This window comes from Podarcis liolepis (assembly GCF_965112155.1).
Source record: "Podarcis liolepis genome assembly, chromosome: 16".
NCBI classification, from domain to species: Eukaryota; Metazoa; Chordata; class Lepidosauria; order Squamata; family Lacertidae; genus Podarcis; species Podarcis liolepis.
Window position 1 is genome coordinate 30,156,385 of NC_139567.1, and position 26,052 is coordinate 30,182,436.

General features: G+C 46.6%; 3 protein-coding genes across 6 annotated transcripts in view; 2 read left to right on the forward strand and 1 right to left on the reverse strand.

Moving 5' to 3' along the window:
* The window catches only part of LOC310695195 (merlin-like), a 33,191-nt gene extending 26,120 nt beyond the window's left edge, over window positions 1–7,071 (forward strand). For 2 of the 3 annotated variants that reach the window (XM_083479273.1, XM_083479272.1), the window contains exons 16-17: window positions 1,473–1,632; window positions 4,166–5,112. In XM_083479273.1, the coding sequence (XP_083335399.1) occupies window positions 1,473–1,632; window positions 4,166–4,615 (610 nt within the window). In that variant the 3' untranslated portion in view covers window positions 4,616–5,112. The other variant, XM_083479274.1, reaches the window with a different exon arrangement.
* Window positions 6,146–13,498, reverse strand: SBDS (SBDS ribosome maturation factor). The gene is made up of 5 exons (XM_083479453.1): window positions 11,995–13,498; window positions 10,869–10,998; window positions 10,083–10,283; window positions 8,728–8,892; window positions 6,146–7,876 (listed from the first exon to the last, which is right to left on the reverse strand). Exons 1-5 carry the CDS (start codon window positions 12,120–12,122, stop codon window positions 7,748–7,750), a joined length of 753 nt encoding a protein of 250 aa, XP_083335579.1. The 5' UTR covers window positions 12,123–13,498; the 3' UTR covers window positions 6,146–7,747.
* A 153-nt stretch (window positions 13,499–13,651) lies between these two features.
* The window catches only part of LOC310695190 (S-adenosyl-L-methionine-dependent tRNA 4-demethylwyosine synthase TYW1-like), a 31,095-nt gene continuing 18,694 nt past the window's right edge, over window positions 13,652–26,052 (forward strand). For both annotated transcript variants that reach the window (XR_014519972.1, XM_083479267.1), the window contains exons 1-7: window positions 13,652–13,779; window positions 15,061–15,200; window positions 15,896–16,036; window positions 17,076–17,177; window positions 19,481–19,675; window positions 20,877–21,137; window positions 23,710–23,844. Coding sequence is in view for 1 of the 2 variants with exons in the window: in XM_083479267.1 (XP_083335393.1) it covers window positions 13,776–13,779; window positions 15,061–15,200; window positions 15,896–16,036; window positions 17,076–17,177; window positions 19,481–19,675; window positions 20,877–21,137; window positions 23,710–23,844 (978 nt within the window). In the remaining variant the exon portion in view is untranslated. The remainder of the gene's footprint in view (window positions 13,780–15,060; window positions 15,201–15,895; window positions 16,037–17,075; window positions 17,178–19,480; window positions 19,676–20,876; window positions 21,138–23,709; window positions 23,845–26,052) is intronic.

Consider the following 26,052-nt stretch of genomic DNA (forward strand, 5'->3'; position numbering starts at 1 on the left):
CTCATGCCCTCCCTCCTGTGGTGAGCTGCCAGCGCTTCCCCCCTGGCTCCTTTCCTCTTCCCTGCTTCCTGGCGGTGACGCTGGTCCCGATTTCCAGCTGCTCTCCCCTGAGTCCCCTCTGGCTCTATCTTCCTGGGGTGCCCCCCTAGACTCCCCCCTTGCCCTGGCCACTGGTGCTCCTTTCTGTGAATCCTCTGATTCACTGGAAAGACTAGGAGATCTCGGGTCGTCGTCATCACTCATCTTTTCTTCTGCCTCCTCCCCTTCGCTCTCTGTTTCCTCCCTTGCCCGTGCCTCTGCTCCTAAACCCCTGACACATAATAAGAAAAAATAAAGTAAAATTAAAAAATACAGGTTAAAATGCAATTTAAAATGCAGCCTCATTTTAAAAGTCAAAACCATAAGGGGAGGGAAACATAAGGGTCAGACTGAGTCCAAACCAAAGGCCAGGCGGAACAGCTCTGTCTTGCAGGCCCTGCAGAAAGATGTCAAGTCCCGCAGGGCCCTAGTCTCTTGTGACAGAGCGTTCCACCAAGTCTGGGCCAGTATTGAAAAGGCCCTGGCCCTAGTTGAGACCAACCTAACTACTTTGTGGCTTGGGACCTCCAAAATGTTGTCATTCGTGGACCTTAAGGTCCTCCACGGGGCATACCAGGAGAGGCGGTCCTGTAGGTATGAGGGTCCTAGGCTGCATAGAGCTTTAAAGGTCAAAACCAGCACCTTAAACCTGACCCTGTGCTCCACCGGGAGCCAGTGCAGTTGGTAAAGCACTGGATGAATGTGATCCCGCGGCAAGGACCCTGTAAGCCTGTGAGCATCACCTGAATGCAACAGCAGGACTCTCCCCACTTGTGATTCCCAGCAACTGATACTCAGAGGCATACTGCCTCCAACGGGGCTGGAGAACACAGCCATTGTGTCTAGTTGTCATGGACAGCAATATCCCCTCCATGAACTTGTCTACCCACCTGTTTGAAGCTGTCAGAGTTGGTGGCTGTCACTACATCTTGTGGCAGAGAATCCCCTAGTTTCACAATGCTCTTTGTCAAGGAGTTCCACCTTTTGTCTGCCCTGAAGCTTCTGACATTCAGATTCACTTCCTGCCCTGCAGGAAGCTCCTGCAGCCAATTGGAAGCTGTGGAAGCCCTGTCGAACGTTTGGCTTCCAAAAGAATGTCTGAAAACTGGAACACTCACTTCCGGTTTTCAATCGTTCGGGAGCCGGAATGTTAGACTCCCAAGATGTTTGGGAGCTGAGGTACAACTGTATTATTACACAATTAGTATTAATTGCAGGGGTTGGACTAGATTACCCTTGGGGTCCCTTTCAACTTTATGATTTTAAGAGTGGGAGTGCACTTTCTCCACACTTTTGTCCTCCCCTTTTACTTACCAAATATTGTCAACCAAACAGACAGATGCAGGCAGTCCTAAACTTTTTGTGTTTGTCTGTTCCCCTCCACCACCACCCAGATTAGATTACCTGGATAAGAGCAGGAGGTTTGAGGATCGGCTGAAAGAACTCAAGTCCGAAATCCACGCCCTGAAAGTCGAAGAGAGACACGCAGGCTTCCTCTCGCACTGGAGTGAAGTCCTTGGGTCGCTAGGCCGTTCCTCGGGGAAGATGTGCAAGGTTGGACTGCAGCCAAGTGTTTTATTTCCCAGATTGCTCTAATGTATATAGAAAGGCTTGTGCTGGAACAGACAAGAGGTCTCTTGGGCCTGGTGCTTGGCTGTTGCCAGTGGTGAGCTGCCTGCAGCGAGCAGGATGCCAGGCAAAACAGGAACAGCTCAGGCATCCTTAATTTCCAGAGGGGTAGCCTGCTGCAGCAAAATCAAGAAGAGTCTTGCGGCACCTTAACAAATTGTGTCTTGTGGACTAGAGTCCACTTTGTGCATCTTATAAAGCAGGCGTGTCCAACTTTCAAGAGACCGCGATCTACTCCCACTATAAAATAACTGGCAGTGATCTACCTGTCAAAGTTGCTGAGCTTTTTTTTAGGGGAGGATGACCCAAAGTTGTTGAGCTTTTTAAATATATTTTTTGGAATGGGGGGAGCCATCGGGGGATCACAATCACTGGATCGCAATCACCCCGCAATCGATCACTACCTGTTAGATACCCCTGTTATAAAGTGTCGTTCTCTGTTATGCACATGGCTCTAAGAGATAGGATTGTGTGTGAGAGAAAGCAGTAAAACCATAAAGGAATGAAATGCAAGATTAATTATTATTTTTATTATTTATTACCTCCCCTTCACCCTAAGGTCCCAGGGCAGGCTACAGCATTAAAAACAAATTTCAAAATATAATTAAATTGTATGCAAAATATAGCACAGTAACTTGTTACCACAGGGCTGGGAAACCTCTGGTCTGTGGCCAATCTTGACACATGAAGGGGGTCTAGCCCACAAAGGTTAGCCCCGCTCCCCAAGCCACGCTCACCAGTCCATCAGCTGGCATCACTGGGAAGGTGGTAGAATCCAGCTCTGAGCTGGTAATGTAGCAGGGACAGTGAGCGCAATTATCTGCATTTTTCTTGAGCTGCTGCTAAGTGAGCCCCCAGGGACAGTTTTTTTTAAAAAAAAAATGATATTTATTAAAGTTTCGGAAAAGATTACAAAAATAAAAAGAAAAGAAAAAAAAGAAAAAGATACAAAATACAGAAAAGTAAAAACAGTTAAAAACAAATCAATCTTTCCATGTCTTGTCTTTCATTTACTTGTTTCCCTGACCTCCTCACACCTCCCTTTTTTGTATTCCAGTTCAGTTAGTTAATTCAGCAAATCCTTTCCTTCTTTGTTTTTATCTTAATCCTTTATTTTAATATATTATAACTTTAGATTCTCACCTGTTAACAATCCATTTTTACATACTCCTTTGTAACATTGCTACTAAAACCACTTAACTTCATTCCGACATCATTCTAACATTCATTAATTTTGCAGTATTTCTGTAAATAGTCTTTAAATTTCTTCCAATCTTCTTCCACCGACTCTTCTCCCTGGTCTCGGATTCTGCCAGTCATTTCCGCCAATTCCATATAGTCCATCACCTTCATCTGTCATTCTTCCAGAGTGGGTAGATCTTGTGTCTTCCAATACTTTGCAATAAGTATTCTTGCTGCTGTTGTAGCATACATAAAGAAAGTTCTATCCTTCTTTGGCACCAATTGGCCAACCATGCGCAGGAGAAAGGCCTCTGGTTTCTTCAGAAAGGTATATTTAAGTACCTTTTTCATTTCATTATAGATCATCTCCCAGAAAGCCTTAATCAGCCCCCAGGGACAGTTTGGTGGTAGTTTATGGGGCTTAATCCCAGAATTTGTTTGCACTGGGCCCCAAATCGCCTGCACTTCCCCTGCTCTTCTTAACCATTTTAAAAGCTTTGCTTTTAGAGTGACTGGGATGCACTGCAGAGACCTTGCTGCATACTGCCTTAAGATGCTCATTGTCAATTTGTGCCAAGTGCCTTGACCTGAGCCTTTTAAGTATCTAGCAATGTCAGCTGCATTTATACTGAGAACTAATATTGCAGCCTCTTCTCTGTGGCACTTAGTGGCACTGATGTGCTTTTGAGGGTGGCATTCTAGGAAAAGACACCAACCTGGTCCCTAGCAGGACCTGGCTGAGACCTAACCATGGAATCCCTGAACATTAGGGGAAGAAGTCATTTTAAAGGGACAGGTCCATAGCTCACTGGTAGAGCATACGCTTTGCATGCAGAAGATCCCAGGTTTAATCCCTATCGTCTCTAGGTATGGATGGGAATTCACTTATCTGAAACCCTAGAGAGCCATTGCCAGTCTGTGTAGACAATGCAGAGCTAGATGGGCAGCTTATCCTGTTCCTATTTTTGCTTCCCTACTCTTTGAACACAGGAAGCTGCCATACACAGTGAGATACTTGGTCCATCAAGCTCTGTAGCATCTACATTGACTGGCAGAAACTTTCTAGGGTTTGAGCCTGCTTGTGAAGGAGCTGAGCATCTCTTTTGTAGAAAATTGAGTGCTTGGTGCCTTCACAGAACTACAGTTCCCTGGAGTCTATTTTTGAGCAGGGAGTCATGAGAATCAGACAGACTAAAATGGTTCAAAATGGATGCAAGTATAGATGCACCCTGATTTTAGCAGCATGTTAATGGTCAATGTGTGTTGTTTTTCTAAGACTCCTTTGTGGATGAACCCCTTTGAAGTGGACTTGTTGGACAGCCTGCAGCAGCCTTTTGTGCCGTGCCCACTCAACGTGACCAACGGCTCTCTGCCCAGAACGCCAGCGGAAAAACCCTCTTTTGAGACAGATGCCCTGGCTGCCAGTAATGTGGGCACAGGAATAAGGAAGCACATTAAGGTAACTGAGCTTGGCGACCTTCTACACTTCCTGGTTCAAATTGTGTCTTTTTTGCCAGCTGCTCTCTTGGGCTGCTTATGTGCTATTTTGACCTCACACAAAACCTGGTGCATAGAATCAGGGTGCAAATTCCCATGGAGTGTGACACTATTTCCAATGGAAGCTTTTGGGCAGGTGCTGCTGAGTGCTCATGTGTCAGGCATGAAGATCATGGCTCATCCTTTTGTGTGGTTCCAGTACATGGGCACTCAGGTATATTGCCTCTGAACATGAAGGTTCCAGTTACTGTAGCTCTTGTGGTTAACAGCCATTGATAGGCCTGTCCTCTGTGGATTTGGCTAATCCAGGGATGGAGAACTTGTTGGTTTCATGAGATCAAATGTGGGGAACCTTCGGCACTCCAGATGTTGCTGAACCACAACTCCCATCATCCCTGGCAATTGGCCACACTTGTAGTTTGTAGATGTAGTCTGGCAACATCTGGAGGGCCAAAGGCTTCCCAAGCTAGCTGTAGATGTTTCTGGCCTTCAGCTCCCTTCATTCTTAAACACTGGCCATGCCACCTGAAGAGTGATGGGAGTTTGAGTCCCACAACATCCAGAGGTCCCCAGATTCTCCAACCCTCATCCATCCCTTCCTTAAAGCCATCTAATGGCTATCTCTGTGTACATAACATTACCTGTGGCTTTCAAAAAATGTTTCTGTCTTTTCATTTCCAAATCTTGAACTGCTTTTTCAAGCTGAAATAAGAATTTTCTGTCTCCACTCAGGTACAACAACACAAAACAGATGTAATCTATATCTGAAGCGCCTTAAGGTGACTGTCTGCAGCTTGGTCAACATTTGTTTTGAGGAAGCCTAAAGGCTACTCTCAGATCCTAGAAAGACTGTTGTAGAAACCTGCCACATCTGTGCCCTGCTTTGGTTCCCAGGATGTGTTTCTTGCCTTCAAAAGCAAATCTGGTGATACTGGATGCACCAGAGGTGGGTAGGGCTCCCCACTACACCTTAGGGGTATCAACCTGCAGGTATAATAAAACTTCATGTATTTAGTGGTGACTCGGCATTTCAATAGGTACACTTACGCACAGTTCTATAATAATTAAGGTATGGCCCCAGTTTGGCTAAAGTTAGTTGCGACTAAATCAGCAATTAAGCTTACTTGGAAATAAGTCCCACTGAACATAGTGGGACTTACCTTCTAAGAACTGAAAGCTGTTTGTTGTGACCAGCTCTGTGTTCCACTGAAAAGCAAAGGGGCTGTAATCAGAACTTAACTGAATCACGTCCTGTGCATTTAGGAATCTGTGTGGATGGTTATGTTCACAAGTATTGTGATGAATGTAGAGAATTCTGCAGCTATTATTAATGCCATTTTAAAAAAAAATTAAAAGATGACAAAGGGCTTTGAATTAAGGGACAAAACTTGAAATGCAAAAATCTCCTAGTTAACTAAAAGCGGTTTAACACGACTATGCCATATGCATTCCCAAGCTGATGTGGGCTTTAACACATTTTAGAAATCTTTCTTGGAATGGGAGTTGTAGCCCCTATCATAGAGGGGACCAGATTGTGAGAAGGCTGATCCTATGCGTGCCCACTTAGAAGTAACTCCCATTCTTTTCAGTGGGGCTTACTTGGGAGTAAGCATCTAGGGTTATAGAAACACACCAAGACCTGTCCTTGAGTAAACATGCACAGGGAAGGAACTGCTTAGTTAGAATCTGCGTATCAGCCATTCAGTCAAGGGTTAGGGTTTGTAAACAGTCACAAAAGAAGAGGCTTGGAACAAAAGACGGAGGAAGAGGAGTTAGCAGAAAGCTAATTTTAATGTCAGTATCCAATGCGAAGATTCTGCATTTTATATTTTGCAAAGGCCAAAATAACACAAGTCTCTCATCAGAAGCTCCCCCTGCACTCACAAACAATGCAATGTGGAGGAATCAATTCTCTTTCTAGCCAGCGTCTGCCCCCCCCCCCTCCAAAAGCTGGGGAGCTGTGTCTGTGTTCCTTAAGAGCAGGCAGGGATGGAGAAACTGCAGCCCTTCAGGGGTTGCTGGACAACTCTCTGCATCTTTGACCTTACTCGGCAATGATGGCTGAGGCTCACGGGGACCAACAAGCACGGCATCATCATATGGAGGCCCACAGGTGTTCCCTATTCAGCAGCACCCATAACAGGGATGGGGGACGGAGGACATCAGGGTGACTCTTCCCTATTTCACGCATAAAACATAGTTTCATGGCATCTCACCAGTGCAACATTAGAAGGAAAAAACAATGTCTTGCCTTATAAAGTTCTCTTTCTTAGTGTCTAGTATCTGAGGTTAAAGGTGCAGCAGCTCCCAAAGAGGTGCCTGCAAAGAGTCTGCACTTCGTTCTCTGCAGAGTGCTAGAGAACGACATGAACTCAGGCAGGAAATGCTTTTTTTGGGGGGGGGGGAAATCTGACTGTAACCCCAAACTTATCTACAGGAAATTAAGGGCCTCCTGGCAATTTCTACCTGGCACCTAAATTGTCTTCACCTGTGTGGTCTATTTGCCAAACCATCAGTTAGTACAATGAATGGAAAGAACTCAAGGGAAGGGTAGAGAGTCACTGGAGCCCACTGGGCCTTTTGCTAGATCAAGAGGCTGATCTATGGAATAAATACTGATTTCTATATTTTAAGTTATTGTAAATATAATTTTCTTTTTTCCAAAATAAATTATCTGAACAATTATTTCTGGAGCTTGGCTTTTCTGTGTCTGGTCAGTGCTTTGATGGGTCCCACAACATAAACAATGACTCCGCAGCCACTAAAAGCATACGGTGGTGCTGCTGGAACTCAAAACCAGCTGCAGAAGGCTGGGCACACTGATTTTCCTCCTGGCCCAGCAACCCACAAGCTGCTTCCAAGGCACACACACCACATTCAACATTCTCTTGTCACTGTCCTTCACAGCAGGCAACAAAAAGGCAACTGGGAAGGGGGGCTGCATACTAAGGCTGTGGCAGGATCAGGCCTGCTTTTCCATTTATCTATTTTCAGTGGCTATGGTCAGTTTCTTCTCTGACAAGTGGCGGCCTGCTGCAGTTCTTCAGTCTTTAAGGAAAGATGTTTTGGCATTTTGTGGACCCTCGACCCCCTGCAGCTAAGCACTCAAAGAACGAGGAAATAGTCCCAGCAGAACCAACCCGACTAGGGAGGGCTTCCCACCTTTCGAGTCAAATGAGAAGGTTCTTATTCTCCAAGTTGCCTTAAAATGCAACCACTCACCAATGTTGGTGTGGGATTAACACCCAAAGAAAAGCTCAAACAAGAATTGGGAAAATAGCAAAGGTCAACCCACAAACAGGCGACGCGAGGGAGCCTTTAATACAGTTCTTGCTGGGGTTGGGGTGGGATTGGTCGGCGGCTACTCCAGGCGCTCATCCCCTTCTTCCACATCTTTCAGGCTGAGCACCTCGAGGGTCCCTTTGCCTTTAGTCTCACACCGGATCAACTCGTCAATCTCCCGGAAGCAGCCTGGATCCACAAGGCACACCTGTAACATTGGCATTTGCATCAGGTTGCGTCACATGGAGAAATGCTTGGCTGGGTCAGATCCAGGTAGCTTCACCTAGCCCTCCACCCTGTGTCTGACAGCAGCCAGCCAGATGCCTCCAAGAAGCCCACAAAAATGGCAAGAGGCCCATTCTGGCTGTTCCATTCTGCCCAAGCAGCGGCCTCTGAGCAGGAGCTTCCATTCAGCCACCTGCAGAGTCGTCCTCAAATGTGTTTCAAAGGGAATTCAAGTCATCTAAGCCACTAGCCATCCATCACCCACATTTAGCAGCTGTGAATTTCACACAGTATGACGGACTAGATGGGGCTGATGGGAATTGTAGTCCAACAACACCTGAAGGGCAGGCACCAGGTGAGGGAATACACCAATAGTGACTATGATGCCCAGTGATGCCTCTGCTCTGCTCTGCCACCACAACTGGAGGCAGCAATGCTTCTGAACGCCAGTTGCTGGAAACCGCAGGAGACGAAAAATGCTCTTGGGCTCAAATCCTGCTTGCTGGTATCTCACAGGCACCTGGCTGGCCACTGTGAGAATGGGATGCTGGACTAGATGCACCACAGGCTTGATCCAGCAGGGCTCTTCTAACATTTATTTGCTAAAAATCTTCACAACCGTTCATTGATTGGTATGGCCTATGGATGCAATCTTACACTGATTTACCCAGCAGAAGGCCCTACTGAATCCACTGGGCCCCCTCACAAGCCAAGATGCAAATGGCTAGGCTGTAAAGGTGACTCCCCATCTCTATGGCTCCTTGCATGTGATCAGGGATCCTAGAGGAATCACTTACCTCCCCTCCCCCTCCAGAAAATGTCTCTTTGACTTACAATTTCCAGCTGCTCGTCAAAATCCTCACTCTCGATTACTTTGATCAGGGGCTTCAGCTTCTCTTTCAGCCTCTTCCCCTCTTTCCGGGGGAGGACAAAGCGGAGACGCATGTGCGCCCGCTCAATCTGCATAGTCTCCTTCAGCTGCTTGATTACCTCCAAGGCCTGTGGGGAAAATCAAGAGGCTTACTTGTCCAACTGAGGGACAGTGGGCTCTGACACTTCAAAAGCAAGGTCTTCACACTTTACAAGCCACACAGAATACAGTCATACCTCGTGTTGCATTAGGTACATGTTGTGTCTTTTCAGCTTGCAAACGCGGTGAACCCAGAAGTGTATACTTCCGGGTTTCGCCACACGCGCAGAAGCGTTCTGTGCGCTTTCCACATGTGCAGAAGCGCTCTATTGCGCTCCGCGCTCGCGCTGAAGTGCCGCTCTAGTTGCGGACTTTTTGGGGTGTGAACGGCTCCCCAGAACGGATCGTGTCCGCAACTAGAGGTACCAGTGTACAAAATATACAGCAAAGATCACACATCCTATAGCAATCTGATCTGAAGCCAATAAACCATAATTAAAAACATGACTTTAAAATAAATAACTTATATCAAGTGAAGAATCATTCAGTAATCCATTTAGAATGTAACCTTACACAATAAAATTCTCTCTCAAAATATCAGCAAATAATAATTAAACAGAAATTCATTCTGAACAATTACAATGAATCGTTACTAGACTGCAATCAATAAAAATAACAGCAAAGTTATGATATGTAAAATTCCATGATATATAAAATTACAAAATGCACTGGTTCCCTGGTCCACGTCCAATATCTCATCCTTATGCCGCCCTAACTCACACCTGGCACCTGCAGCTCTCCTCTGCCCCTTTTCCCAACAAACCTGATACAGAGAGATTGGCTGGCCTAGCAGGGAACTGAACCTGGGTGTCCTGAGTCCTAGTTCAAAACTTAACTACTTAATCACTGTCTCTAGTTAAGCCCCGTTAACTGTGACTACTGCCCCCCCCCCCAGGAAGAGTAGAAGGTAAATCACTTCCAGTAGGCTTCCTTCCCCAGCTCAGAAGCAGCAAGAGAGAGATCACTGCACTGTTCCTAATAACAAAAGAAGCTGCTTTATACAAATTCAACCTTTGGTCTACACTGACTGGCAGTGGCTCTCCAGGGTTTCAGGCAGGGTAACTACCTGGAGAAGTTGGAGCAGGAATATGGGTACTTCCTATGGGCTTGCCCCCCAAAAGGCTAAAATAAAATACTCTTAAATAAAAATAAAACTGTTTCAGGAGCTTAGCATGGCACACCACTAGAAATAAGATGGTCTCCTGTGGGAGTCACTTACCTGCTGCTTGGTGCTTTTTCCAGGTTTGACTGAGTAGTGAATATCCTTCATAGCTCTTTCAATGAGGATGACTGTGTACGGCCTCTTTGTTTCTGGGTTCACACATTTCTCTGCCACAATGGTTGCAATGTCACGAAACATCTGCTCCAGCTGCGTGTGCCGCTCTTTATCCGACACTTGCAGCTCTCCCTTGTCCAGAATCTGAAAGCAAGAGAAGCTTTGTGTTTGGATGCTGCCTTTTTCTGATTCAAAGGATGCAAAAATCTGGTCCAGTCTTCTGAAATTTTCAGGTACAGCTAGACAGGTTACCCCAGGCAGCAAGCCCTGGAAGAATGACTAGCTTGAATTTTTTATTTTTATTTTTTTTGGGGGGGGGGGAAATTGCAAGTTTGTATTACGGTAGTGGTGGTGGTGGTGGGGGACTTCTAGCCTATGGGCCTAATTTGGCCCACCAGTTCTCCCCGTTTAGTCCATGAGGCCATTTCAGCCCTATACCTGCCGCATACGATGTCATATGTGGAACAGGTACAGGTACAGATGGGGACTGGCTGGCTGAAAGGGGGGGTTGCTGATGCCGCCAATTATGTGATTGTCAGGTCTTGCAAAACACAATGCCTCTTCCCACACAATTTGACTTCAAACCAAGTTGCTTGACATCATCACTATCAAACTTGGCCTGGCCACTGTGCGTACTCATTGTGGCATTAGAGGATGACCCAAAGGCATTTTAACAAGAGAAAGAGAGGGGAGGCTGTCTGCCTCCCAACAGACATCTTGAGAGCCTACCATCTTGCAGATTTCTGTCTGGTCTTCCGTGCCAAAGGCTTTGACCAGCTCTTCCTTCTTTGCCACTTGGCCCTTGGAGACATTCACAAAGATGGTGTGTGTCTGCAGGACTTCATCAAGGTCCTTTTCCCTATGAAATATTTTTTTTAATGAGTAAAGCACATTCTGGAATAATCGCACAAGGACTGGATGCAAATACTAAGAACATTATGGTCAGTCATTTGCCAGCACTTTAAGGTGGCAACGACTACAAAACTGCCTAAGAACCTAAGAGGAATTCTGCTGGATGAGGCCAAAGGCATGAGATCAGCATCCTGATCTCATCAGATGCCCTAATGGAAAGCAGGACCTGAATGCAACAGCAGTGCTCTCCCCACTTGTGATCCCCAGCAACTGGTTCTCAGAGGCATACTGCCTCCAACAGTGGATGCAAAACATAGCCTTTGTGGCTAGTAGTCCCTGGCTATCTCCTCCTCCGTGAGTTTGTCTAACCCTCGTTTAAAGCCATTCAAGTTGGTGATCATCACTACATCTTATTATTTATTTGTTACATTTATATCCCACCTGTCTTTCCAAGGAGCTCATGTACATAGTTCTCCCCTTCTGCTTTTTATCCTCACAATAACCCTGTGAGGTGGGTTAGGCTGAGAGACCGTGACTGGCTCCCACACAGTGAGCTTCATGGCTAAATGGGGATTTGAACTCTGGTCTCCCAGGTCCTTGTCCAGTGCTCCAACCACTACACTTCCGGATATGAATTCCAGTTTTAATCATACCAAGATTAGGCATTTGCATATTAGGCTTGCTTCGACAGCAATGGCTGCTGTTACTTTAATTAATAAGCTGTATGTTGTTTTAAACTGTTTTTAATATTGAGCTTTAATGTTGTTTACCTGCCCTGGAACCTTAGCTGAAGGGTGGGTAATAAACGATCAATATAACAATAAATACTATCGAAAAACTATGTGAGTAAGCAGGCACAAGAATTTAGCCTTGCACTCTGTGCATGCCCAGAAACCCTCTGTTTTAACCATTAGGTCAACACCACTCTAGGAGGCTGTTTATCTGTCAATCTCAATCTCTTCGTTTTCGGCCCATGCCCCGCCCCCGCTTCCGGTCAACTTACGTGCCGCTCCGCCAGCCCATGACCTTGTTCCGGTAGCAGGCGATCTCGTAGCGCTTCCCTGCCTTCTTGACCCGCACCACGGCCACATTAGTCAGGCGGATCTGGTTGGTGGGTGTGAAGATCGACATGATGGCGACGGAGATGAGCCCGCAGTTGCTATCAGAAGCAATGGCCGCTCTGCGCCTGCGCACCAACCGCTCTCCCCTCCTGGCTCCGCCCACAGACGCCAACCAGGGCCAATGAACGAGCCTTTTCCTCCTCCGCCTTATTGTGGCGAAGGTAGCGTCGGAGCTCGCGAGAGACGAGAGCGCCTGGTGTGGGTGCTTTCCGATTTCCGTCCGGGTGGGAAATCAAAGCCCGTGATGACTTGTTCCGGCGCACCCTTCCTAGATGGGTTTACCTGGGAGTTACCTGGCCCATTGAAACCAGAGGGGGCACTACCCAGTTGATGTTGTTTCTTGTTCCCCCCTTTTAAAAAACACAAAACATTTATTAACTTTACAAACCGGGACTCGAGGTGGCTTACACAAAGTAAAACAACACAGATAAAATACCCAATGTTAAAACATATAAAAGGTAATCCTTTAAAAGTAATTAAAACAATTAAAAATAAATCTGTTCAAACCGTAATTTAACAGATTTAGGGTTGTTGTTTTTGCTGAGACTCCCGGTCATAACATGCCCCAATGAAATCAATTATGTGCTGACAGAATGATGTGCGAGAGACCAGGGTTCAAATCTCTACTTGGCCATAAAGCTCACTGGGTGACCTTGGGCCAGTCACTCACTGCCTCCCAGTCTATCCTCCCTCACAGGGTTGTTGTGGGAATTAACTGAGGAGGGGGAGAACCATGGTCGACAATGAGCACCTTGGAGAAAAAGAGAGGATATAAATATCCCATAATAACAATAAAATACACTTAATACTGATACAGAAGAGGGAATTCAGAAGGTGTGGATATGAAAATGTCAACAAGACCAGCTTTTCATCCTCATACATACTTAGCAAGTTCGATGTGATTTTTCTGAGTTTCATGATTTAGCAAGTTCACCCTCCTCCCAATGGCCTTTTTACACGAGTGAAATAATCAGAATTCTGACACAGGACCATAGATTCCGCCAGAAATCATAGACTTCTGGTTGTTTTGCTGTGATTGTTTTACATGTTTTACAGTGGCACGGAATTTCTCTGCTCCCTCCAAGCTCCGTCTTTAGTTAAAACAAGACATCTTCTGGAAAATTGTACAGTATTGAGTGTTTTGCTTTCTCATTCAGAAAAATGAAAATAAATTCCTTGTCAGGGACACTATCAGGGGAGCTTATGCTTTTATTGTTGTTAAATCGCTTTGAGTTGTTTCCTGGGAAGCGATTCGTAAATAAAGTACAGTACGGTAAATAATAAAATTGGGTGGGGGAGGAGGAGGAGGAGGAGGAGGAGGGTATTGCAAAATTACCCGCCCAAATTCTTGACTCGATTTACTCCAAAGTAACCCCCTTCTGAGTTCAATGGGACTTAAAGGTCGGGCGGGGGAGAGGCAAACTTTCCTGCCCGCGATCCGCAATCGAAATCTTTTAACATTCGTGGAGGGGAAAGATAAGGGGCGAGACATTTGCAGAAACTGCCACCTCAAAGGGGTTAATGCAGCCTTCCCAGAATCCCGCGGGGTGGGCAAGATGGCCCCTTCCAGGAGCTCGTGGGGCTGCTCCTCGAGAGTAAACCTCTTTTCCACCCGCTAGGCTGGAAGCTGCTGTGGTTGTTGCTGCCGCTCGATTGCCTAGAGATGGGTAAGGACTGCGTGCCTGCTCGGGAAACAGCCCTGAGATCGTTTTCAAACTCAGTTGGCATTGGGGTTTGGGGGAAGGAACCGAATAGATTCTGTGTGTGCTTACCCCAGTTGTTGTTATTATGGTCTGTTTGATTTTTTACCCACCCTTTGCCCTCGTGTCCTAGAATGGTCCGCAACAATTTCACGTAATTTCTGCTCCGCAGTTGTAGAATTTGATCTTTTAATGTGGCAGCACCTGTCCTTCCCTGCCCTTTGACATCAGACAGGTTGTCTTCCCTGTACCCTTCTCAGCACCTGCAAAAACCTTGTTTTTAGCCTACCTGATGTTTAGAAAGTTTATGCGAGCTTTAATCTGTTTTTAGTTTTGGTAATTTTATTGTTTTATCTTTTTTGTAAACAGCTGTTAGGGTTTTGGTTTGTTTGTTTTTTACCATCAAGCTGTACTGTATATAATTTTTTTGAAATAAACAATGAGTAAAGGTTAAGGGACCCCTGACCATTAGGTCCAGTCATGGCCGACTCTGGGGTTGCGGCGCTCATCTCACTTTACTGGCCGAGGGAGCTGGTGTACAGCTTCCAGGTCATGTGGCCAGCATGACTAAGCCGCTTCTGGCGAACCAGAGCAGTGCACAGAAACGCCATTTACCTTCCCGCCGGAGCGTTACCTATTTATCTACTTGCACTTTGATGTGCTTTTGAACTGCTAGGTTGGCAGGAGCTGGGACCAAACAACAGGAGCTCACCCCATCACGGGGATTCGAACCGCCGACCTTCTGATCGGCAAGTCCTAGGCTCTGTGGTTTAACCCACAGTGCCACCTGCGTCCGTAAACAATAAGTAGATAACATTAAAATAGTTACAAACAATAATCACATGAATATTGATGTAGAAAATAGGGGGGAACTCTGTTGCAACAGAAAAATAAAGAACCGCCTTTCTTTCACTGCATCCTGCCTCCATCCATCCATCTCTGACCCATCATGGACTCAGGGGACTCAGTCCCTTGGGGAGCTGGGCAGCAAGAGCCAACTCTCTATTTTCTGTATATTATTGCAAACTGCTTAGACTGCAAATTGCAGTCTGTTTTGCAAACTGTTTTGTTTTGTTTTTCACAATCAAGTAGCATATACATTTTGTTAAAGAAAGAAGAATAGTGTGGGTCCTAAAATATATATACTGTACACCTCAAGTGTCAAAGACTGGGGGAAGAGGTTTGTGTTCCGCCGTGATCCTAAACAGGCCTGTTTAACAGGTCCACTGCATTTTTGCTTTCTTCCAGATATGACCATGGAGACGTGGGACAGCCTCTATGCTCACCTGGCCTTCTTGTGGCTGAACAGATTCTACTTGTACTCTGGAGCGGTGTTTGGGATCAGCCTTTGGCTCTGCATCCAGTTTGTCAGTAAGACCAAAAAGCAGGTACTTTCCCCCACTGTTCCAGCATCTTTGGTGTTCTTGGTGACCTTTCCTGAAGAAGGGGCCTGGCGCATGGTGGCTGCTAAAGAACATATATTATTAGCACTATTCAGTATATATATATATTTATTAACAATTTTGGTTTACATAGAAGTTACAGTATAACCCCTTTGATCCTGATACTGTATGTACTGTAGCTACCAAATATTGTAGAAAATGACTTTGCTAACTTCCATAAATAAATTGGCACCTACATCCATTTAAAATTAAAAGTTATTAAGTTAGTACAATCCGCACATACATACTGTATCTAGATTGGGGATATCAAATGAAGAACATACACTGATAATCAAAGAACAAGTAAGTAAAAAATAAATATTATGTCAGTTTAATGTAAACATTTATTAAATTCTCAGTATCTCATGCATTCCAAATTGTTGCATACTGTGGTTTGTGTGGGGGGGGGGGGAGGTGTTATTTCATTATTTGTATTATACATATGTAATAAAATTAAGCCAAACTTTGACTTAATTAATTTCAACTTTGTTGAAAGACTATGTAAGCTGCAGATGTATAAATTAAAAGTGGAAATGTGGGTCCCATGTTGCAGCCTGGGAGTCAGTGATGTGTCTTGGGTCTGGACTGGTTGAAGACTGATGCTTTAGGACTCCTACAGTTTTATATTTCTTATTTTGCAGAATAGAAATCAACTCAGAAAATCAAGCCTTCCCCAAATTGCTACAGAAGGGCTTGTAGGAGAGCAGAAAGGCCCCAGCACTGACAAAGTCCATGTCACCGGGGTGAAGATTTTTTTTGGTTCTCAGACTGGAACAGCAAAGGTCAGTGCTGTGATAAAACCAGTGAGATTAAAAAGTGAGTCTTCTCCTTTTGGTGGGTGGGTGTGGTGGTGGCTGTTATTGTTCGGGGGAAGGCACTCTGTTTGTGCTCAGAGGAACTTAATTCATTTCTTCATTTCTCCTTTGAAATAAAAAATTGAAATTCCTCTGATTTAGACCATGGAACCCCTTGCAACCATAGATCACAAGTTCAAATCCCCACTTGTCCATGAAGCTCAGTGGGTGATGCTTTGGGGCCAGTCACTGCCTCTTGGCCTAACTCCCTTAGCCGTTCCTCATAACGATGCCTTATGAGGAACGGCTAAGGGAGCTGGGCATGTTTAGCCTGGAGAAGAGGAGGTTAAGGGGTGATATGATAGCCATGTTCAAATATATAAAAGGATGTCACATAGAGGAGGGAGAAAGGTTGTTTTCTGCTGCTCCAGAGAAGCGGACACGGAGCAATGGATCCAAACTACAAGAAAGAAGATTCCACCTAAACATTAGGAAGAACTTCCTGACAGTAAGAGCTGTTTGACAGTGGAATTTGCTGCCAAGGAGTGTGGTGGAGTCTCCTACTTTGGAGGTCTTTAAGCAGAGGGTTGACAACCATATGCCAGGAGTGCTCTGATGGTGTTTCCTGCTTGGCAGGGGGTTGGACTCGATGGCCCTTGTGGTCTCTTCCAACTCTATGATTCTATGATTCTATGATTCTATACCTCACAGGGTTGTTGTGGGGATTAACCATGAATGCCACCTTGTGCTCCTTGGAGAAAAAGGTGGAGAATAAGTGCAATAAATAAACAAATACAATAAAAAAGTATTTACTGAAGACACATATACGCACTGCTGTGCTACAATATCAAAGCAGTTTATAGCAATACAAACAAACACACAGAAACACATAATCTATTTAGAAACCACCTTATTTTTGCAGCTGTGATTCGTTTAAAAATGTTTTTAATGTTGTATTTTCAATTGTTGCAACCTACCCAGAAATTGAATAAATATTGTTATAATTATTTTCTTTTTCTCCTTACAGAGATTTGCTTCGATACTTGCTGAGTCTGTTGCCTCCTTTAACTTGCCTGCCGAAGTCATTAACATGAAGGACTATGACCCCGACGACTGTCTAGGAGACGAGGTTGGTCGTTCTTCTCCCCTGCTTCTCATTTTCTTTGGTGGGGGCCGGCTTGGAGGCACCTCAGGCAGTGCCAGCTCTCTCACCTAACTAGGCTCTTGTGCTGTTAACAGCTGTGTGGCAGGGGAAGTTCCAGAAGTGCAACTTTCCCTGCCAGGTAGCTGCAGTGTTGGATAAACACTTTTCCAGGACAAAGTGCATCTGTAGAAGCCATTGTCAACGTCCATCTGTAGGAAGCATGTATGGACTCCTCTCAGGAGAAAAGTTGGCAACCTCCAAAGCTGATTCACACATGCATGGGCCTCAGGAAATGGGGAAACCTGATGAAACTCGCTTTCACCGACTCTGTCTTAATAGCATACCGTATTTTTCGCTCTATAAGACGTACTTTTTCCCTCCTAAAAAGTAAGGGGAAATGTGTGTGCATCTTAAGGAGCGAATGCAGCCTGCACAGCTATTGCGGAAGCCAGAACAGCAAGAGGGATTGCTGCACAGCAATCCTTCTTGCTGTTCTGGCTTCAGGGATAGCCGCACAAAGTCTCTTCAACAACATTTAATTCAGAATATTTTTTTTTCTTGTTTTCCTCCTCTAATAACTAGGCGTGTCTTATGGTCGGGTGCGTCTTATAGAGCGAAAAATGCGGTATATTGCAGGGGTGTGCAAAAGTGTATATGTTTATAACATGAGGAACCTCTGGCCTGGAATGGGGCCTTGAACAGCTTGCCTGGATTGATCGTATGTTGGAAGGGTTACAGTGTAGCCTATGCTACAAAACTAGGAAGCGAATCCACTGCTCACTTTTGCTTCTGACCACACCCACTCTTTTCGTTGGTTCCCGCCCACCACTGAAGCACTTGATGAATCAGGCCAATGAGGGCCCATCTAGTCTAGCATCCTCCTTTCAAAGTGGCCAATCAGGCACCAGCGGGAAACACCACAAGAAGGATCTGTGTGCAGGAGCACTTCCTGCAACTGGTATTCAGAAAGCATTGCTGCCTCCAACTGGGGAGGCATTGCATAGCCTTCGTTATGGATAGTAGCCCTTGATAGCCCTCTCCTCCATGTCTAATCCTGTTTTAAAGCCATCCAAGCTGGTGGCCATCAGTGCCTCCTGAGCAGGACTCTTGGGCTGAAAAGGATTCCCCTCTCCTGCTCTGGGCATTCAGAGATGCCACATACTGGTGACTACGGACCGATGGCCAAGAATGTACAAATTGAGTGATGATAACTCTTTAAACTTGCGAATATTTACTGTGTAATTGATTTAAAAAACATTTTGATTGACTTAAAAAGGTGCCCCTGGTGAAATGGGTCAGCAGACATAAAAACTCAAATATGATATTTTAATGCAAGTACAGTACTTCCAAATCTGTAGCTAACAAGGGCTTTCGCCCTGTGTTCAAGAGAAGCAGAAGGGGTTCCTCTTTTGAGACAGCGCCTCCTGCAATGGATGTGAGCTTTGTTCAAAGACAGGTGATGCATTTCACTTTAGAAGTCTTCACTTATTTTCTGAGGTGCAAATTTATGCAGATCTAGTGAATTAATCACTTGGGAGAAAAGGTGCATTTTGCTTTAGAGGACTCACTTATTTTTCCGTCTGCCGTTTTATGCCGCTCTACTGTTTACCATATTTTTCGCCCTATAGGACGCACTTTTCCCCCTCCAAAAATGAAGGGGAAATGTGTGTGCATCCTATGGGGCAAATACAGGCTTTCGCTGAAGCCTGGAGAGCGAGAGGGGTCGGTGCGCACCAACCTCTCTCACTCTCCAGGCTTCAGGAAGCTCTGCGCAATCCTTGGGAGCCCGGCGCTAAGCCGCGCCGGGCTCCCAAAGGTTGCGCAGAGCTGCCTGCATTCCGAAGCCTCCGGCGCACTGAAGAGCACGCCCGGGCTTCGCGCAGCTCTCCACAAGCCTGGGGAGACTGGCGCGGCTCCCTAGACTTGCGGATAGCAGGCTGTTCTGGGGGCTGGGGTTGGGGGAAGCTTGGGCTTCCCCCGCGCCAGCCCCGTGCCTGGGGGGGAAATAATTTTTTCCCCTTTATTTCCCCCCCCCAAAAAACTAGGTGCATCCTATAGGGCGGTGCGTCCTATGGGGCGAAAAATATGGTAATTGGTTAGTGAACTAAAACATACAATTGAGAAAACCCGTACTCCATGCAGTTAATATTTCTTAGCAGTGATTTCTACATTGCATGGAGTTGGACTCGATGGCCTTTGGGATCCCTTCCAACTCTACAATTCTGTGAGGGAGAGGCGTAAAAATAATAACAGAGAATTTTTTCCCCATTTGGTGGGAATCTCTCCAGACAAGCAGCAAGAACATCTGCGTCTTCTTAGTTGCCACTTACACAGATGGGAAGCCGACAGAGAATGCCGTGTGGTTCTGCAAGTGGCTAGAAGAAGCATCCAGTGACTTTCGAGTTGGCAAAACGTACTTGAAGGGCTTGAGATATGCCATCTTTGGCCTGGGGAATTCTCTCTATGTCGATCACTACAACACTGTGAGTCCCTTTTGTCATTCCTGCTAGAATTGATACTGAGAGCTGGTGAGAAACTGAGATGCGGTGGGTGGGTGGGTCACAGGAGGACATCTAGTTTGACCCATTGCCCTCCGAGAGCAGATTCTTCCCTTGCACTTGATCCAGAAGCTGCCATTAGTGCAGAATGCTGCAGCACAATTGCTTACAGGAGTGAGGCCACGTCAGCATATATCACCTCTGCTCAGAGATCTGCGCCGCTTGCCACTTTGCTTCCAGGTCAAATTCAAGCTGTTACTATTAGTATTTTAAAGCCCTTTACAACTTGGGTCCAGTTTACCCAGGAGATTGTCTCTCATATAGGCCCCCTTGACCACTTCGATTGGTGAAACTAGTTTTGCCACAGGTGCCACATAATACCCATTCCACATTTGGAAGAAATCCCTCTTTTTGTGCAGCAGCACCTGCACTTGGGAACTCCCTGCCTATTGATTTCAGGTAGGCGCCTTTGCTGTACTATTTTTGGCGCCTGCTAAAAGCGTTCTTGTTTTTTTTACAATCGAGCGGTGTATGAATTTTATGAAATAAGTAATTAAATAGTCAATGAGAAACTGAGATGAGGGAGAGGGCTCAAGGGATCATCTGATCTGACCTGTTACCCTCAGAGAGCAAATCCTGCCCCTAAAGAATCTCCAGGGGATTTCTGCCCAATCTTCCCTTAAGAACTTGCACGGAAGAGCATCCCATAACAGTCATCTTTGACTTGTTGCTGGACTGTCCTGGCTTTTTAGATAGACCTGGTGGTTTTTAAGCTAATACCATCCCACCACCTGCATTTGCTCTTACAATATATTTTGTTCTTTCTTCTAAATTGGACGTACAGCAGGATTCCACCAGCGGGCCAGATCTTTAGCTCCCTACCCCTGGTGGGCTATTTTGACAAGGGTGGCAAGGTACATATTGATGGTTTTAGGACTCAATCACCTAAAGGTCTGCCTTCCCCAGGGCTGTAGCTCAGTGACAGAGCGCCTGCCTTGCATGCAGAAGGTCCCAGGTTCAATCCCCGGCAGCATCTCCTGGTAGGCCTGGGAATGTCCCCCTGTCTGAAACCTTGGAGAGCTGCTGCCAGTCAGTGCAGACAAAACTGAGCTAGACGAACGTCACGGTCTCACTTAGGCAGCTTCCTACGTTGCTTACGCCCAGGTCTCTTGTGTTTCCGCCGCAGGTGGGCAGGAGCGTGGACAAATGGCTGTGGATGCTGGGGGCCCGGCGGGTCCTCTCCTGCGCCCTGGGGGACGCCAATGTGGTGAAGAGCAAGCATGGGAGCCTGGAGGCCGACTTTGAGGCTTGGGAGGCCAAGTTCCTGGCCAGGCTCCAGGCCCTCTGCAGAGGGGAGAAGGCGGCCTGCAGAGGGGAGTGTAAGAAGGGCAAGTGCCGCTCCAAGAGGAAAGCTGGGCAGGAGACGACGTTGGAGCAGGAGCAGAGGGTGAGTGGGACTGGGTGTGGACAGCAAGCCAACAGTGTGATCAGGGAGAAGAGTCGGTGGAAGAAGATTGGAAAAAGCTTAAAGACTATTTACAGAAATATTGTAAAATTAATGAATGTTAGAATGATGCTGGATAGAAATTAAGTGGTTTTTAGCTGTAACACTATAAGGGAATATGAAAAATGGATTACTAATAGGTAAAAATTTAATGTTACAATATTTTAAGATTAAAGATTAGGATAAATAAAGAGGGGAAGGATTTGCTGAACTAACAAACTGAACTGGAATACAAAAAAGGGAGGCATGAGGAGGTCCGGGAAGCAAGCTAATGAAAAATAAGTAATGGAAAGATTGAGTTGTTTTTAACTGTTTTTTTATTTTGTATTTTTCTTTTTTCTTTTTTCATTTTGTAATATTTTGAAAATTTTAATAAATATCTCTTTAAAAAAAACGAACAGTGTGATGCTGCAGCACAAGGAGCTAATGCGATTCTAGGCTGCAGCAAGAGACGTCCAGTGTCCAGATCAAGGGAGGTCATCACGGTCTCTCAACCTTACCTGCCTCGCAGGAGGCAGGTGGCGCTGTGGTCTAAACCAGTGTTTCCCAACCACTGTTCCGCGGCACACTAGTGTGCCGCGAGATGTTGCCTGGTGTGCCGCGGGAAAAATTAAATAATTTGAAAGATTTTTTTTTTTAAAAAAGTCAAATTTTCGATTGGGGCGCCGTCACTAGATGACCCCTGGGGTTCCCTCCCGCTCTGCGCCTCCCTCCTCCTCCTCCGGGGAGGCCCTTCCTGGCTCTCGGCCAAGGCTTGGCGGCTGCCACTCACTCACTCGCTCGCCCACCCGTCCCTCCATCCCTGCACCCGGCCTCTCCCCCTCCGTCCCCGGCGCGGGGGCTGCCGGGATCCGTAGTCCCCTCGCCCTTGGGCTCCGTGCCCGCGCGGGGTGCGCGAACTATGTTTCCCAGCGTGGCCTGGCGGGCCGGGCGTTTTGTTTGAAGCGCTCTTCTCCCGGCCATGGAATGAGCGCAGCGGCGGCGACCGGGCGGGCAGGGGCTCTTCCGCGCAGACCCCGCGCAGCCTGCCTGCGCCCCCGCGGAGATCGGGCGGCAGGATGGAGCCCGGGGATCCCCGCGGAGGCGGAGCGGCGGAGGCTGCCCCCCAGGTAGGGCTGCGTCGGGGTTTTTTTATTTTTGCAATGCTGCATCCGTGCCGGAGGGGACGCATCGGACCGCGGGGAGACCCCTTGGCGGGCGTGCAAGGCAATGCATGCGTGCAGGCGTTGCATGGAGTGTAGTGCAATGCAATGGCAACGCGGCGCCCTGCATGCATGCATGCAACTTCCACCGGCGCTCCGGACTTGGCAGGTGAGGGGGGTCCCCAGTGGGCGGCAGAGAGAGCCGGGAGGGCGAAGGGGAGCCGGGGGGGGGGAGTAGCGCTGCTCCCCGAGCCGAGCCCGGGGGGAAACTTTGGCGTCGTTGCGCCGGGTGTTGGAAGCGGAGGCTGGCGGGGGGCCCTCACCTGCAAAAGCTGGTCGCCTCTCATATATTTCGTGCATTGCATTCATCGCCCGCTTTCTCCTCCAAGGAGCTCCCGGGGGCGCGCGTGGTTCTCCCCGTGTTATCCTCGCAACAACAGCCCTGTGAGGTGGGTCAGGCGAGTGGCCCAAGGGAGCACCCAGGGATTGTCCTGGCCAGGTGGGGTGATTTGAACCCTGCTCTCTGCCCGGTCTTCGTCCTCATTTAGCCCCCACATGTGCATGACTGTGCATGACTGAGGTTTTCCCCCCTCGTCTTGGCTATGGTGTGAGTCTGTGCTGTTAATTAATGGGGTTCTGCATTCGGAGAAGATGAGCCAGCCCTCAAGGAGGTGATTATGTAATTTGCTAGCAATTCATGTCCCTCCCGGCGTGACGCTGCGCGCTGACGTCACGGGGCTGTAATGGTGGTGTGCCTCGAGATTTTTTTCATGAAACAAGTGTGCCTTTGCCCAAAAAAGGTTGGGAAACACTGGTCTAAACCACTGAGCCTCTTGGGCTTGCTGATCAGAAGGTTGGCGGTTCGAATCCCCACGACGGGGTGAGCTCCCGTTGCTCTGTCCCAGCTCCTACCAACCTAGCAGTTCGACAGCACTCCAGTGAAAGTAGATAAATAGGTACTGCTGTGGTGGGAAGGTAAACGGCGTTTCCCTGCGCTCTGGTTTCCGTCATGGTGTTCAGTTGTGCCACAAGCGGTTTAGTCATGCTGGCCACATGGCCCAGAAAGCTGTCTGTGGGCCTGGAAGCAAGATGAGCGCTGCAACCCCAGAGTCACCTTTGACTGGACTTAACCGTCCAGGGGTCCTTTACCTTTTTTTTTTTTTACTTCACAGGATTGTTGTGGGGATTAAATGAGGAGGGGGGAGAACTATGTATGCCACCTTGAGCTCATTGGAAGAGCGAAAGGTGGGATATAAATGTAAAAATAAAGAAATAAATCCATCCTAGTGGCCTTTTGTGGGGGTGGGTGGGTGGAGGAGAGCAGGGTGTTTTGGGGCCATGTGGCATTTGCAAGCCCTCTTTTGTTTTCACAGGAGGAGGTGGCGGAGGAGGAGCTTTTTGAGACCACGAGCGAAGAAGATTCTGGCAATGAAGAGGGAGAGGGTGCGAACCAGATGGTGGATGTGGAAGACCTGGGCAGAGTCATGGGCCACATGAAGAAAGCCCAGGTAACGGTGAACTCTTATTTTCAGCCCTGTGGCTGTGTGTTCTCGTTGGTTCATTTATAAAAATACTTGTATACAGCTGTTCCTAAATTATTATTAGTATTTGTTAAATTTTAATACCGTCCTACATCCGAAGATCACAGGTGGTTTACAACTTAAGAACACAAAATGCATAATATAATAAAGAATATTCCCCCCCCCCCGGCACACTTAAAAGAACATAGATTGTTTAACGGTCAAAGGTCTGGTTAAAGAGGAATGCGTTCTCCTGGCACCTAAAGATATGTAATGAAGGCTCCAGGCAAGCTTCCTTGGGGAGAGCATTCTACAAATGGGGAGCCACCGCAGAAAAGGCCCGTTCTCGTGTTGCCACCCTCCAGAACTCCTGAGAAAGGGTCTCAGATGACAATCACAGGGTTTAAGTCAAGCTTGGAAATCCCTAACGCCTCTAATCCTAGACCAGTGGTACAACACAGTCAGAAAAATAATCTGACAAGTTCAAGGTGATGAGAGGGCAAAAGAAGCGCGGTTTTCATGCAATTTGATATGGTTTTATTGTTTACACTGATAACAAAGCATGTGGTAGAGAGGTTGTGTCCAGTATATGGTATGGTTTGGCTCCTATAAATTCTTCCAATGAAGATCCGATAAATAAATATCACACTTCCATTTTTTGGGATGGAAAGAGTTAGTAGTGCAGAAAGCAAGAAAGCAGGCCCCAACACTTTGACATATCCCTGGGCTTGCCAACCTTTTGAGGGCCGCTTGGTAAATTTGGAATTCTGATAAAGGGTCCTGGGCACCAGTCACAAAATGGCTGCTGTGAGAGTGGGGTATATCACAAAATGGCTGCCTTTAAGAAGGGTGTTGACAAGCTGGAACGTGTGCCGAGGAGGGTGATCAAGGGTCTGGAAACTAAGCTTTATGAGGAACAGTTGAAGGAGTTGTGTATGCTTAGCCTGGAGAAGAGAAGATTGAGAGGAGATGTGATAGCCATCTTCAGTTTTCTAAAGGGCTGTCTCATGGAAGATGGAACAAGCTTGTTTTCTTTTGCTCCAGAGGGTAGGGCCCAAACCAATGGATTCAAATTGCAGGAAAAGACATTCTGACTAAACATTGGGCAGAACTTTCTGAGGGTAAGAGCTGTCTTGAAGCCTTATTTACCTAGGGATCCATTAGCCACGCCATCCCCTGGACCTCGGAGGGAACAAAAGTACCAGGAAAGCAAAATCTTCTTTGGAGAAAAAGAGTTTATTGAAAATCTGTGCACAGAGACAAGGTCTGTACTCAGAGACAACCAGCTGGATAGTTCCTAAAAATACACTGGCTGTAAAGCAAGACACTTCAGCAGACTTTCTTATACCCCCAGACTTCCCCAATCGGCTAGCAAATATTGCTTGCTAAACACATTTTATTGCTTGCTAAACATTCCTGTCTTTCTGCTAAGCCAAGCACTCCCTCCCACCTCCTTGTACACGTGTCTTCTTTTGCTGGCTAAGCATTCCCTTCGTATCTCTTCTTATTCTTGCATTAGTAAGCATAAGACAGGAAAAGGGGGCCTCTTTGGTTATTGCTTACAGTAGCAGCTTCTGCTAGCCAGTCAAGGCAGGAAATGAACTTTTGACCTGCCAGCCGAATTTAGCAACAGTCACTGGCGGTGTGCTAACTGTCTGGCCAAAATTTGCAGAAGTAAGATTAGCACAGGATCAGCACAGGAATTTACTGCAGATAGTATTTGAGAGCAACCTTTCTTAGGTATAGAATACAAACCACAGAAAATATTGAGAGAAACCTTTCCCATCTCCCTTTACTCCCTCCTCTTCTTTTGAACAATCTATTACTTAGATTCGTTCTGGGGTAGGGGTCTATATTCTCTCATTACAGCAATCACGCGAGGTCCCATCATGCGGGACATCATTCTCTCCATCATATGTTGCATGCTTTGTATCAAGCAGGGCATACAGAAGCAGAAAAGCAATAGAAGCAATATTGGGCCTACCAGCATAGTAAATATTCTCCCCATCCATCCACCACCGGGCAACCAAGAATATAACCAATTCCATGGATCACCTTCTGTAGTTTTTAGCGGGTTTTCAGCTATCATTGTTTCCATGTGGTAATGAACTAACGCACAAACTCCTCTCTATGTTGAAGATGTTACCAATGGGAATTCTATGTAGCATCAAACCTGGCCGTTTAGCATAAGGTGGT

Coding starts and splice junctions, on each gene's coding strand:
- SBDS (XM_083479453.1), bottom strand. CDS start 12,122: ATGTCGATCTTCACACCCACCAACCAGATCCGCCTGACTAATGTGGCC. Junction 10,284..10,868: donor AGACAGAAATCTGCAAGATG/GTAGGCTCTCAA, acceptor TCTTGCTTTCAG/ATTCTGGACAAGGGAGAGCT. Junction 7,877..8,727: donor TTGACGAGCAGCTGGAAATT/GTAAGTCAAAGA, acceptor CCAATGTTACAG/GTGTGCCTTGTGGATCCAGG.